Raw genomic sequence first — 14,893 nt, 5'->3', positions numbered from 1 at the left:
CACGTGTGCCTCTCCGTTGAGAGCTGCAAAGGACATGACTGATTCTGAATAACTTTGGTACCTAATTGAAGGGTACGAAGACATACTTTTTCATCCACACACTTTATAAGAGGCTATAGTCTGCTATTTTTCATGAATTCCAGTGCAACTTTAGTATGTGGGTAGAGGTTACAGAGATTAACAATTTCATTAAATGTGGAGAAAAGGCCAAAGTACACTCCGTACTATTAATAAAATCTAGTTACTTGTTGACCATAAACATATTCATAACTCAAAGAGGTTCAGCCGTGAACTTGAAAATGAATCATGTTTATAAACTGCAGCCTTATAGGAATATTGGCAACTTCTGAGAATCCTTTGGAAAATGTCTAGAAATTCATAGGACTTAAGTAACAAAATATTAAGTGCATGAGAGTCATGAAGGTTCCTTTTCAGAGAAGCACACAGCCCCCATCCTGAGATCAACCAACATACCCGTGAGCTATGCCTGACATCCAGTAAACAAGCAATAAATGTTTGGGTAGTAAATTCACTGGCCTCTTCAGATTCCAGCACACTCCTTCTGACCTCCGGTTTCAGATCTCATCTCTTGCTTGTTTCTTGGTGTCTAGTTGAACTCCAAACCTCTATCCCTGTCCAACCCCTTGAACTCTGTGCCATCTGCCTGGGCCACCCTGCCAACTGGGGCCAGCCAAGCCTTGCCTGTGTTGGGCCCGATGCCCCTCGTCTCACTTGGTTTTGTCCTCAAGGCTTTCATGCTAATGGCATATTCCGCTTCAACAGCAGCTGCAGGCCCAGCTGTGTTTTGGTCTCTGTAGCTGTTCTATCTGCCAGCCCAGCTTCTGTCTCCTCCCCACCACTGCTCTGACAGCTACCCGCCCAGCGAGGCATACATGCTTTCAGTTATTACGCCCGAATGTTTAGCTTCAAACTAATGATAGCATGTTTGGAAAATTAGTTCCAAATTGGAAGTTCATTTTTAAGGCGATCAGTTGACTCCATGGTCAGAAACATATAAACAGAGATGTTTCCTATTTCTGTCTGTTGAATTAATCTTAGAGTAAAAACAAGATTGAGCTCTTCCTTCGTTCAGCCTCTGCCCCCTGCTCAGTGTCTGCCTATATCATATATAATAAGAAGGATATGATTTAGCACTTACATAAGTGAGAAGAGATTTGACATCAATAAATACCATAAAGCCTTAAATTCTTTTTGGAAAAAGACATGATATAAATAAATATGTTCATAGTAGTGTATTCATTAAACACTCTTGAGAAATGTCTATGGAAAACCCTAGGAGTCTATGGTTAGATCTAAAGAATTGCCATCTCCTGAACAAATTTAGCATCCCTCCCCTCTCCTCCTACCCCACTGCCAGCCTCAATTCAGGAGTCTTCATCACCTACTTTTAAAGTCTTTTCATTAGTCTCCCAGCATTCACTCTCTTTTTTTTTTTTTAGGACAGAGATTGTGTCATATTTATTTTTATGTATTTATAAGTGGCTCTATTGAGATAGAATCCACAAACCAAACAATTTACCATTTAAAGTATACAAAGTCATTTTTTTTTTACTATATCCACATAGCTGTGCAACCACAATCTAATTTTAAACCATTCACCTCCCTAAAAAAGAATCCCTGTACCTATTAGCCGTCACTCTTCAGCCCCATCCACCCGCCTGGAGGAGTCCCAGGCAACCAATAATCTACTTTCTATCTCTATAGATTTGCCTGTTCTGGGCATTTCATATAAATGGAGTCATACAATATGTCATTTTTTATATCTGGATTTTTTCATTCAACATAATGTTTTCAAGAATGTGTATCATTTCTTTCTATAGCAAATAGTTTTCTGTTGTATGGATATGTCACATTTTATTAATCCATCCATTGATGAACTTTTGGGATGTTGCCACCATTGGGCTATTATGAACAATGCTACTATACACATTTGTGTACATGTTTTTGTGTGAATATATGTCCTCATTTCTCTTGAGTAGAGTTGTTGGGTCACATACTAACTCTATGTTTAACATTTTGCCCTACAGGATAAACTATAAACCCTTAGATAATTTCTGACCATGCAACCTTATGGCTAATTCTTTCTCCCCTGTACCATTTGTTTAAGGTATGACTCTGTGCTTTCATTGCCTGTGTACATGAGCGTCCCTCCCACTGGGCTGTGGGGCTTGTGAGGGGCAGGGACTGCATATAACTTTGTCCATTCTCAGCTCTGACAATGCCTGTTACATAGGGCATGTCCAATGAATGAATAGACCACTTAATATTCAAGTCTTTAAAAATCTCAAACCATAAGTCTCACTGCCTCCCATTACCCCATCTAGCCCTACATTTAACAAGCTATGAAGTTTCAAGTAGTGCTTAACCTAATTACCTCCTCCTGCAATTTAATTTCCTCTTGGCTCTGTTCTCTGCCATCCGTATTCCCCCTACAAAACCCTCCAGCTGAAGTCACCTCTCAGAATTGTATCTCACATACCAAAGAGAACTCTGCAAGGTTGGGAGGGTCTATTCCCTCCCTTCCAGCCCACAGTAACACCCAGGGGCTGGGGACAGAAGGAGAGCCAGGTAGGATTCAGGTAAGCATTTCCACGATGGAGTCACTCTTGTTGGTGTTTATCCCCCTCCCACCTCAGCTCCTGGAGGTCCTATAACAAGCATAAAGTCATCTGGCCAAAAGGCTCAGCAGACCTTTCCCTCTGAAGAACAAGCCCGTATCGCTCTGTGGATGGAGACTTCTGATCGGCAGCCTCTGTGGAAACAGATGGAGAGAGAGGAAAGATGCCTCACAGGCCCTGTCTATTGCTTACAGTCAAGATAATCTCAGCGCTGCCATCCATCTGCTCCCTTCCCTGCGTAAATCAGGGAAAGGCTGTCTGCTCTACAGAGACATTTACAATGAAAAGAAAATGAGGGTGGGTTGTCATCTATTTACAAATGGGTTATGTCTAAACGTTCATCTGTAAGTCACTCAGAAGACACAGAAACAATGTGATCTGTGTGGGGACATCCAGCCCAGCCCACAGAAACCCCTTAAGCCCACTTCGTGCCTGCGGTACAGCATTTATTGTCCTCTCTACATCAACCCAAGCCTGGTGGTGAAATCCATTCAGTTATCACTTCAAAAGTTAGAAAGGGACAGCCCCTCCCCCACAGGACAGGTGGCAGACTAGGGACTAGGGAACTGTAAGTCAATGGCTCCTCAGGACACAGGCTCCGGACTAGAGGGATGGGCGCGCAGGGCAGGAAGAAAGCAGGGGTGACTGCCGGGGACAGGGCCCCAGAGCAGTTTAAAGCTTTCCGTGGTTAAGACTCCTGGACCCGCACCCCTTCCCTCGGTGAAGGGAACCACCACTTGTCTTCTGCGGCTTCTTCCTGTGTCTCTTTCTGCTGGTCTCCCCCAGGATCCTGTGTTTTTCCTTCTCTTCCTAGCAAACCTCTTCCCAAGAAAATGTATACAACTCACCAGGGTAGGTCTTCTCCCAAAGGTGTTTACACATCTGGGTGTGTTTTTAAAAGGGTTTTCCACGTCATCCGGGACTGGAGCAGCATGTGCGTTGGGTCAGAGACCCTGAGGGCGGAGGGGCGGTAGGGAGGTGGGGGGGTGGGGGGGAGGACACACAGTGAGGAGCTGAGATCTGAAGTTCTAGCATCCTGGCCCTGTCGCTCTCCTGCTGAGTGACCCTGAGGATGTTAACCTTTGTGTTTCAGATCCCACACTGGCAAAGGGAAGATAATGAGAGTGTCTACCTCACTCGTGGAAGGGGGCGTCAGTAAACTGGTGTTTGTGCAATGTCAGAAACAGTGCCCGGTGCAGACAGGAGGTCAGCGAGAAAAACCACCCCGCCCCGTCTCTGATCACTGGGGCCTCCAAGACGCTGCAATTGTTTGAGCGCCTGTGCACCACAGCCAGTGCGCGGGGAGGGGGGCTCTTTGGGACGCAAGAGCTGAGCTCACTGCCTTCGGAGGAGAAAGGACCTGCTACCTCCAGATGCAGACAATCCCTGTGAGCTGAGCTCCTGTCCAGCTCAGGTTCCGTGTGAGCTGCATTCCTAGTGACTCTTGGGTCGTGCTGGCTGACTAGGGTGGTCTCCGCCCTAACCCCACACCACCACCCTATTCTTGAGTCAGCTGGCTTTCTGGTACCCCGCCCCTGCTGCCAACCTGTTCCCCACCTCACTCCCTCTCCAGAAACCCCTTCCCATCCTTTGAGACTGGCTCAGGTCCCACCTCCCCCAACGTCTTCTCTGACCACCTGCTTGCATCCAGCCACCAATTCCGAAGCCCAGGCACCAAGAGTCAGTTCCCCCCACTGAACCCTCAGTCACTCAGCATTCTGTCTCCCTGTGAAGGTAATCCGGTCCTTCAGGGATGAGGCCTGGCTTTACCCTGCTTTCCAAGCCCCCAACCAGCTGGGGAGGTTCTGCACACACAGCAGATGCCCCATCCAGCATGTTGATTAGGCCTTGGCGCAGGACCTCACCTGTGACCCCAGCAGAGGACAAACGAGGGGTCTGGTTAAAAACTACGGATCCTTTCTGTAAGCACCACTTCCTACCCACATGGCTGAACAGGCTGAAGGTGAGCAGCCCCAGCCACACCATCAGGGCAGGTTCCTGCAAAGGTGGCCTTGCCTGCCTATCTTCCCCCACCCCTCCCACTGCTATTTGTGGGCGTGAGCCCCAACTCAGTGTGTGTGAGCCCCAGTTCAGGTTCTCTCCATCGAGCCTTTGCTCCCCTCTCCCGCTAAAGCCAAGCTCCTCCGTCTTGGACCACCCGGAGCAGCACAAGCACCCTCTTGCAGCACATTCTTAACAGAACCCAAAGGCATGCAGAACAGTGAGTCCTCAATTTAAAAAAAAAAAACTCCCCTGGGAACAAAACGGCGTTGAATGAGTACAATAAAAGTACTAACCACAAAATCATCATAAAACTCAGTCTGACTTGCCGGCTCCTGCAGTTTTGTAACAAAACACTCCGTACACACAGGATGTACATCAAATACAGGCTCCATTCATCCCAGCCCAGGGAAGGTCGGCAGAACTGATGCTCACCACAGGCGTCAGCACCAAACGTGAACCTTCTAATTCTATCTCCTCTTTCTCTCCCTCTCCCTCCTGTCCTCTCAACCTGGGAGGTAGGACCTAGATAGCAGGACTCAGTGCAAAATGAAAAGGTAGGGTCCCTTGTCCAAAAATTATGGAGAATTTCTTCTGCTCACTGACGGAGGGCTGGGATCCTGCCCACCGGCAGAAATCCAAGGCTGGGAAACTCTCTCTCACCATCACCACAGGATGAATTCACTGGACAAAGTGTAGCATTAAACCATTTATTTGCAAGTAAGCCTCTTATCTCTGGTTTCAGAATAACAAGCATTTCTCTCTCCTTAAAGGAGCTCAAAGCATTAGAAACAAATGAGATTTGTGGGAGGAAGCAGAAGAGAGGGGACAGGCAGGGTGAGGTAGAATAGAGGGGCAGGGAGAAGTGACAGAGGAACCTAGTAGCAGGCAGACCTGCTCAAAACTTAGCAATAAACTGACGTGGTGGGTCCAGTGCACAGTGACGTGAGGGTGTTCAGAAGGGCGTGCTGAGTTCTAACAGCCTCACTTCCTGGAGACGCTGGCTGAGAACTGAGGTCCAACTCAGGACCTGAAGTCCCCTTGCCGTCCTGCCTGTCAGCTGGCCTCCCCGCACCATGTTCTCTTCCACACGCAGGCTAGGCCCACCCACCGTGCAGAATCCTGCTCTCCTGTATTTCTGCACCGAGATCCCCCGAGGCCCAGAAATGCACCTGAATGGCTGCCTAACCATTTCTACCTCAAGGCACAAAGTTGCTGACGAAGAAGCGTATCACAGAAAGGCACACTGAGGAAAGGACCTATCCCTGTCCACATAGTCCAGGTACCTTGTTCTCCAAGCATCCAGGACCTGGAAGTAGATTTGACTTGTCTAAAAAAAATGTAGCCAAGTGGTCACAGGGTGACCCTTCGAGGTTATGATGAGACTCAAACAATGGGAGTCAAAGACTCAGTATCTTCACGCCTTGCCTTCGCTCCCCAGGAAGCACAAAGGCCTGGCTGTAGAGCACAGGAGGTCGGGATTACTGTCCAGACAGCTACTAAGGTTTTACAACTATTTCTCTATCCCCTTGGTTTACAACACATCATAGGGTGCCCTCAAAACCTTCGGCTTCTCGTGGATCATGGCTTGGCTCCATCTCACCCCCAACTCAAGTCCTCTAGGGTCTGACTCTTTCTTGCCACCACTAACCCTGAAAAAACTGCAGGAGAGTGAGCTGCAGAGGCTGGTGACAGAAGAGCAACCCCGTGGAGACAGACGTTACAAATGCCTCACACAGGATTCACATTACCAGCTGTTTGGATTATAAAAGAGGAATAATGTAGAAAGCTAAACTGTTTTATGGAATGACATCAGATGTATGTTTAAAACATAAAATGAAAGTCAAAAGTTGTGCCATGCGGAGTCTGTGTATCCCACACTGAAGGAATAACTAAACCACAAGCATAGAGAAGGAGTTTCTGTTGACTGGAGGAGATAAACAGTCAGGCTCCTAGGGCACAGGACCTGATCACGTTTTTTCTGCGTTAACTTCGCTTCCCAGATGGTTGCAAAAAAATTTCATGCAAGAATCCAACATAAAAATCAGTGCCAATGAAACATCTGGGGAAAGGGAAAAGGAGGCAAATGTTGTTCCCTATGTGTTTTAGAGATCCATAAGAATTAAAGCAATCTTATATAATAAAAGGCTAATATGCAAATTGACCGGATGGAGGAACAACCGGACACTATGATGCACACTGACCACCAGGGGGCAGACGCTCAACGCAGGAGCTGCCCCCTGGTGATCAGTGCACTCCCACAGGGGGAGCGCCACTCAGCCCAGAAACCAGGCTCACCACTGGTGAGTGCAGCAGCGGTGGCAGGAGCCTCTCCTGCCTCCGAGGCAGTGCTAAGGACCCCTCGGGGGATGTCTGACTGCTGGCTTAGGCCCGCTCCCCGCAGAGCTCAGGCCAGGATGAGGGGGACACCCACCTCCCCGCAGTGCACAAATGCACTGGGCCTCTAGTATACATAATAAATTAGACAGTCATCAAGGAGGTCTTCTCCTGCTGCAAGCTTCACAGAATTGTAGAAAGTGGCCAGTCAGACAGGACTATAAATCGTCTATTTGAATTCCTCCTTTTATGGAGGAAGATCCCACAGGGTAGGTGGGGTATCCTCAGTCAACCAGGAGAGTGGGCAGCTGAGCACCCCTCAGGGATGGCACCTTGGCCAAGCTAAGAAGAAAAGAAGTTAAAGCAGTGCTCTATATTTTGCAGAAGGCTGGGGCTGGGTAGGGCCTTGGAAGACACCCAAGTCCAGATGAGGAAACCGAGTCTCAGGGAGCTTAAGGGTGTTGGTCAAAGTCACACAGTTTCCCACGCTCATGTCATCATGCCACCTGCCTCACAGCTAGCTTTAGGTTTTATGTGACTATTATCATCTGGGAGCATTCCAGGGGCTTTTATTATTATTTCTTTAAACACAAACAATCCCCATGTTCATTGTACTAGTTCAGGGGTCAGCAAATCTGTGGCCTTCGTTTAAAGCAGGGGTCCTCAAACTTTTTAAACAGGGGGCCAGTTCACTGTCCCTCAGACCTTTGGAGGGCCGGACTATAGTTTAAAAAAAACTATGAACAAATTCCTATGCACACTGCACATATCTTATTTTGAAATAAAAAAAACAAAACGGCAAAAACACCCGCATGTGGCCCACGGGCCGTAGTTTGAGGACACCTGGTTTATAGCTCTGAGAGTTTAGAACATCCCGCTGGTAAGCTAAAATTTTCCCATGGACTTCTAAATTGCTCCAACTTTTGGACTACTAACAATTCCCCAAACACAAACTCAGTTTCTCTAAGGTTATGTTTAGAAACCCAAATAAGTTACATTGAAGATATACTTCACCCTTATAAGGTCCTATCACTTGCTCTAACTCGTTGCAGAAAACAGACTTCGTTTTGTATCAGACCCTTTCCATTCCCTCCTTTCTCCGTGACTAGGTGTAGATCAGAGAATCGTGATTCAGGATTAGAAAGGTCTTCAAACATAAGTCAGTCCAACTGCCTCTCCGAGGCGGGAATCATGAGTTATACCCGCCTCGCCACGGAGCCATCCGTTAGTGCTTGTGGTCCCAGGAGTCCCGCTCTGTTCTAAAACATCACTATTTGAAAAGCACTCCACTGAACTTATCTCCACCCCCCTGCACCTTCCTCTGACTAGCGGGGGTCTTTCACAAGGCCCCGTTTGCTGAGAACATAAAAGATGGCCTCCACAATCTTCTGTGACAAGAGTGGAAAAATGAAATAAACTGCTTCTTATGACAGTCTAACATGTATCAATTCAGGGGTGGGCTAAAGTAGGTTACAGATTACAGATGTTCGTATGGAAAACAAAACAATAAAATTAATAAATAGTAATACAAGAATAAACTCTGTTTCACATACACACAACTGCAGACCTGCCTTTACCCACCCCCGTATATTTAAAGTGCTTGTGCCAATTTTCTCATCCTATGAAAATAAGCTGACTAGACCTTCACCAAATGCGGATTGATCTGCTTTGAAACGCAGGCTGTGTGCTGCATGTGAAACCAGCATCACACAGCTATGATTACAGTGCTGCTGAGAGAGAGTCAGCCATATCTCAGGGCAAATAAACTCAGGGACACAGGCCTACGTCACCGCCGATCAAGAACAAGAGTCCTTATGTATTAAGCTGCTGTATCAGAAAAGCAGACGGAGATTTTCAAATATGAATGCAGATTAAAGATTGGAAGGGCAAACATTCCAAATTATAGGCTCTGATGTATAATCAAGTTCTTTTGAAACTGCTTTGTATGTAGGCAGCTTCTGTAGCATACTCCAGTGGCAACCAGGATTCATTTTTTAAGGCTATTTAATGATTTCCCTGGGGATCAGCTAGTAAGATAATATATGTGGAAATGTTTCATAAACTCTAAAACTATAAAATCGGATGCTGCATCATCATGATATTTCTAACTCTGAGTGTTCACCGTGAGCATATACTTGCTGCCGAATGTGTTAGGCATTTTTAACACCATATATAAGTGAATAATAATAATAATAATAAAAAACCCAACCCTGACACCAAAAGCTTGGTCTTGTAAAAGATTTCTTTACCTGGCTCTAGGTGTATGAAAAATGATACTATGGCAAAATTGCATGAATTTATGGTTCGCATATAAAGTTGAAAAAAATCCTAAGACAGGAAAATGTCCAAAGAAAACAGGCATAAATAACAGTGGGAGGGTTTTTGCTACAACTGAACAGAGTCCACCTTGCCATGCAGGCTGAGAGATGGTGGCTCAGAACCAAGCAGGGAGTGAAGTAATGTGGACCCAGAGACATGTCTGGGAAGCTGTAATGAACTCTATCACGAAACAGGGGAAAGAGATGGATGCCTTTGAAGGCACTTCCTCTCCCAAATTATTAGTTGACTAGAGGCCCTGTGCACGAAATTCATGCACGGGGAGGGGTCCCTCAGCTTGGCCTGCACCCTCTCCAATCCGGGACCCCTCAGGGGATGTCCGACTGCTGGTTTAGGCCCGATCCCTGTGGGCCTAAACCAGCAGTTGGACATCCCTCTCACAATCCGGGAATGCTGGCTCCTAACCACTCGCCTGCCTCCCTGCCTCCCTGCCTCCCTGCCTGATCACCCCTAACCGCCTCTGCCTGCCGGTCTGATCACCCCCTAACTGCCCTCCCCTGCTGGCCTGATCACCTCCTAACTGCTCCCCTGCCTGCCTGATCGTCCCTAACTGCCCTCCCCTAATGGCCTGATTGCCCCTAACTGCCCTCCCCTGCCAACCTGATTGCCCCTAACTGCTCTCCCCTGCTGGCCTGATCGCCCCTAACCGCCTCTGCCTCGGCCCCTGCCACCGTGGCTTTGTCTGGATGTCCGGAAGATGTCCAGTCTAATTAGAATATTACCCTTTTATTAGTATAGATTTTGAGACACTGACAATAGGAAAATTGATAAGGAAGATGATACTAACGAGTCTTCCAAGAAACTAGACAAGCTGCTTTCTTGTGAAGTTGGACACAATCAACCACAAATTAATACTAGGTTGTTCTGTGCCTATTAAAAAAAAAAAAAAAAAAGAAAAGGCTCACTCATTCATCTCACTATATTCCATGTGTTCCTTAGGGCCCATCTATACAATATAACCTGATGGTTAAGGGCATGGCTCAACAAGACTTCCCAGATTCAAATCCTGGCTCTGTCAACTGAACAGCAACCTTAGGTAATTTACTTCATTTGAACCTCTATTCCCTTATTCACTAATGGGGCCATTATGAGGAAAAGGTGAATTAATAAGTAAAAAGTCCCTGGAACAGAGCCTGGCCAATGTAAGTGCTGTATGACACGCTACCACCCTTCTGTTCATGGGCCTCACAGCCAGGCCCCATCTCCAGGAGAGAAGTGCCCGTGAGAAGGGATCAATTAAAACTGCCTATCATACTCCTCTGGGGTTTCCAAGTTTTATGTTTACATTTTGTTTTATGTATTTCTGTTCTTCTTCTTTTTTTTTTAATGAAAGCAAGAAGTTCTACTTTCTTCTGCCAAAGAACAATGAATCTATCCACTCAATGACTGTGGTTTCCATGAGAAAGTAAGTGGAAACAGATGTTTCTGAAAAATAAAAACCATACTATATAGCACTGGTGTCGCTCACATAAAACTTTCCACCAGCCATCCCCAGAGCCAGCTGCCAGCCCCCCGCAGCTGTGACTCCCCTGGGTGCCTGGGCCCAGACACCTCTTCTTCTCCTTTCTACCCCAATCCACAAACTTGCCAACCTTCGATGAAATCCGAGGCCGTGTAAGGATGCTGGTTTGGGCTGTTCTCTGCAGGACTGTTGAGAGTCTCCAAGGCTGATTCGATGGCTTCCACCAACTCATCCCGCTTGTCTTTCCTCACGGGTTTCTCCTCAGGGTGGCGGGTCAGGCCCATCTCCAACTGGTACACCTTCTGCAGGGTGAAACTGTCGAAAGGCACTGCGGCGTACTCGGTGGCCAGCTTGACGCCAGCGTGCACCTCCGCCTTGTCCACCTGCGAGTGCAGGAAGGCCAGCAGGTCGGCCTGGGTTTTCTCGGGAGCGCCCGGCTCAGGGCCCAGGCCCGCGGCGTCGCTGGCGTGATACTGGGCATTCCGGAGCTGCTCGCTCCTCTCCTGCAGCTCCTCCTTGAGCTGCGCGATCTGCCTCTTGAGGCTGCTGATATAGTTGCGGTGCTGCTCCTCCCACTCCTGCAGGGCGGCCTGGTACCCTTCCTTCCCTGTGGGGCCGTTGGCCCTGGGCAGCCCCAGCTGCTCCTCGTTGCCTTTGGGAGTGCAGGCCAACATGTAGAGGACGGAGATGGCACAGCAGAGAAGCACAAGCAAAACCACCACCCGAGAGATCCACGCAAGCAGCCCCCGGCGAACCATCGTCATTCAGGAATCTGCCATGCGTCCAGAACTGGCGACATCCCAGAACCTCAGGGCCCCACGGAAGGGCTTGCCCAGGACTAGACCACGGGAAGCAGGCGTCTGGGGCCCCCTGAGCTGACTTCATCCATGTCTTTCTACAACACGTCTTGTCTCTCGAAGTCAAGCATCCCGTGGAGCACTTTTTCTACTTCTACAGGATGGTCTTCCAGGCACAAGCGACGAGTTAGCTGAAACCTCCAAATTCTCACACTCAGACCCATCCTAGCCTTCCAAATGTGCAGCAGGTGACAACAGGGGACCTAGGAAGAGACCAAATGACAAAACACTTAATCAAGATAATAACACTCTTATGTTCACGATGCCAATCAATGTTCAATAGATCGCCCATGAGGTTTACAGGAAAATGCTATGACAGGTGATTAAATATTGTTAGATGTTTGGAAATCATAATGCAAAGACGCATTTGCAGAGCAACTGCAACAAAGGATACAGAAAAAAAGATTGGAAGGAAATATGGCAAAAATTAAAATCTCTCTGAATGGAAGTATTAATGGTAATTTTTCTGTTTCTCTACACTCTTCTGTATCTTATAAACTTTCCACAGTGGCACCTATTATTTTGGTGGTTAAAAGGGAAAAAGCAAATTTTAATGACATTTAAAATTGAAGGCAGGGACTTCTCTGGCCAGGTATGCCCAGGCTACAAAAGGTGAGGCCTGCATGGGCTCACCTGGGTGCACTCATTCAGGGCAGGGCTCCAAGCTGGCTCAAAGGGTCTTCAAGCTTATGATCAGGAGATAGGGAAGCAACTGGAGGTTCAAACATGCAAATAATAAATGTGGATGATAATATATTCAGAAGGAGTCAGGGGACAGTTGTTCCAGGGAACTCTCCAATTCTACCTGTGGACAGGAAACGGTGAGTTTACCATAGGAAAGGATGGGGCTGGGAGAAGAACAGAGACCAGATATACTGTCTTATCAAGACTCAAGTCCCAGGCATGTCTCCACTCCAGCCTCCAGGAGGAATTCTGTGTCCTGACTCTCATCAGAAATATCCAGACGGATCATAGGGCCTTCCATTTAGCTACATGCTCTGCCCCTCAACTCCAAATGCCTGTAACATGTGAGTCAGCCTGACATGCCGTTCCCATTTCCCCAGGCATCCTTCCTCTTCCTCCACCCATCATGGTCATCACTACAACACCACTTCTTCTGCGTTCTCCCCCAGTACCTATCTGATCCAGAAAAAAATAAAGAATGACAAATGGAAAATAGATCAAATAAAATTTATTATTTAGAGAGATTTTTATAAGATCTTCCTAGATGCATCTTTTTTGGTCACTTCTCTTAAAAACAAGCTCCCTGGGGGTACCATGTCCTGCCCTTTTTATAAAAATTTGACATTTTCAATAAGCCACAAAAGAAAATATAAATTATTCTTTTAAAAATATATATTATTGATTTCAGAGAGGAAGGGAGAGGGAGCGAGAGATAGAAACATCAATAAAGAGAGAGAGAATCATTGATCGGCTGCGTCCTGCACACCCCCTACTGGGGATCAAGTCAGCAACCTGGGCATGTGTCCTGTTAGGGAATCCAACTGTGACCTCCTGGTTCATAGGTCAATGCTCAACCACTGAGCCCCACTGGCCAGGCAATAAGTAAATTACTCTTTACATAGTCTTCACCCAACCAAGAAATCCAGGTTTTGGGCCAATAATCATCTCATTTACTGGCAGTCTGTCCCATTTACTGGAAGAAGGCCTCCAGTGAATTAGAAACTTCAGGACCTCTGGGAGAAGAGAGTGATGTTCCTTCTAGCATTCTCTCTATGCTGATAATAGAGTAAACAATAAAGGCTTATTGGCAAGTATGCACCTGCTATATACCATGGCCACACACGAGAGTCTCCCTTCTGTTACCCTGGTGATGCAACCCTTACAGATATTATTATGTTATCAAAATAGTTTATTTCTTAATTTTCCTTAAAGATTCAACACATAATACTCTCTCCAATATTTCCCTTGGCCTGCGAATTTTCTTTTGTATAACTGAGAACAATATGCAGTTATTAGTGCTAAATTTAAAGTGTATTTTAGCCCTGGAAGCCTTTTCTATCTGATGAAAATCTTGGGATTCGTATAATTACTATAATTCTGTGATTAAAAACATCTCAGCTTTGGTATTCAGGCACCTTGCTGTTTTTAATGAAATCTCTCAGATGAACTCATTATATCCAAGTATTAAATTACTAGTGAAGACATGTTATCACATTATTCTGCCACTTTAAAAACTTTTACTTTAAATGAGTTGTCATTAAAAACAAAATAAGCAAATCAAAAAACAAAAATGAAATACTCAACACAATTTATTGTGTGGAAGAAACACAATCTTTCCAACAGATTTTTTAAATGGAATAATTGCCACATTTGCATAATAAATTGAAATCATGTTGGTTAACTGAAGCAATGCATTAAAACTAAAGAAACTTAAAACTGCACAATAATTATTTTGTTCTGTTCCATAAGGCTCTTTTAACATCTGGTCTGGCTTTTGAAATCCACTAGTATACTTCTCTAAGTTATTTAATACTAGTGACCCGGTGCACAGACTCGTGCACATTGAAAAGAAATTAATTAGAAGGTGGCCGGAGAGTGGGGTCTGGATGAGACAGGGCCAGACATGCCCTGGAGCCAACCTCCCGTGGGCCCTCCCCCATGTCTGAGGAGTGAGCAGGGTCCCTCCAGCAGGTAGGGTCCCTCAGCCTGGCCTGGGGAATCGGGCCAAAACCGGCTCTCTGATATCCCCTGAGAGGTCCCGGAGTAGAGAGGGCACTCTACAAAGTTTCTGTCATACATGGTGTGGAACGTAAACGCAAGTGCGCAGTAAACCAGATGCAGGGCCGACAGTGCCCCAGCAACAACATAACCCATGGCCAAAGGTGGAATCATGTGGCCCTGTGAGGAATCAGGCTCCCTCCTCTCTGGTTTCAGGGTGCGCCACCCAAAAACCACTGCTGCCAAGTCACTGCAGTTCGGCAGCTCCTACATTGAGCGTCTGCCCCCTGGTGGTCAGTGCGCATCATAGCGATGGATCAGACGGTCAGACACTTAGCCTTTTATATATAGGGATAGATTCCATTCTTCAGGATGCAAAAGGAGAAAAAACAGATTTAGAAAGAAATTACTGTTATTTTTTAAAATATTTTTAAAATATATTTTCATTGATTTCAGAGAGGAAGAGAGAGATAGAAACATCAATGATGAGAGAGAATCATTGATCGGCTGCCTCCTTCACGCTCCCCACTGGGGACCGAGCCAGCAACCCAGGCACATGCCCTTGACCGGAATTGAAC

General features: G+C 46.4%; 1 protein-coding gene across 10 annotated transcripts in view; it reads right to left on the bottom strand.

The window, feature by feature from the left end:
• Positions 1-14,893, bottom strand: part of CSGALNACT1 (chondroitin sulfate N-acetylgalactosaminyltransferase 1) — a 290,722-nt gene that overhangs the window by 63,967 nt on the left and 211,862 nt on the right. For 9 of the 10 annotated variants that reach the window (XM_079779436.1, XM_079779430.1, XM_079779433.1 and 6 more), the window contains one exon: positions 10,907-11,836. In XM_079779436.1, the coding sequence (XP_079635562.1) occupies positions 10,907-11,540 (634 nt within the window). In that variant the 5' untranslated portion in view covers positions 11,541-11,836. Of the gene's footprint in view, positions 1-10,906; positions 11,837-12,266; positions 12,288-14,893 lie in introns of those variants that run through there. The other variant, XM_079779431.1, reaches the window with a different exon arrangement.

This window comes from Cnephaeus nilssonii (genome assembly GCF_951640355.1).
Source record: "Cnephaeus nilssonii genome assembly, chromosome: 8".
NCBI lineage: Eukaryota > Metazoa > Chordata > Mammalia > Chiroptera > Vespertilionidae > Cnephaeus > Cnephaeus nilssonii.
Note: the sequence above shows the minus strand (reverse complement) of the source record. Positions and strands in the feature narration are given on the sequence as shown.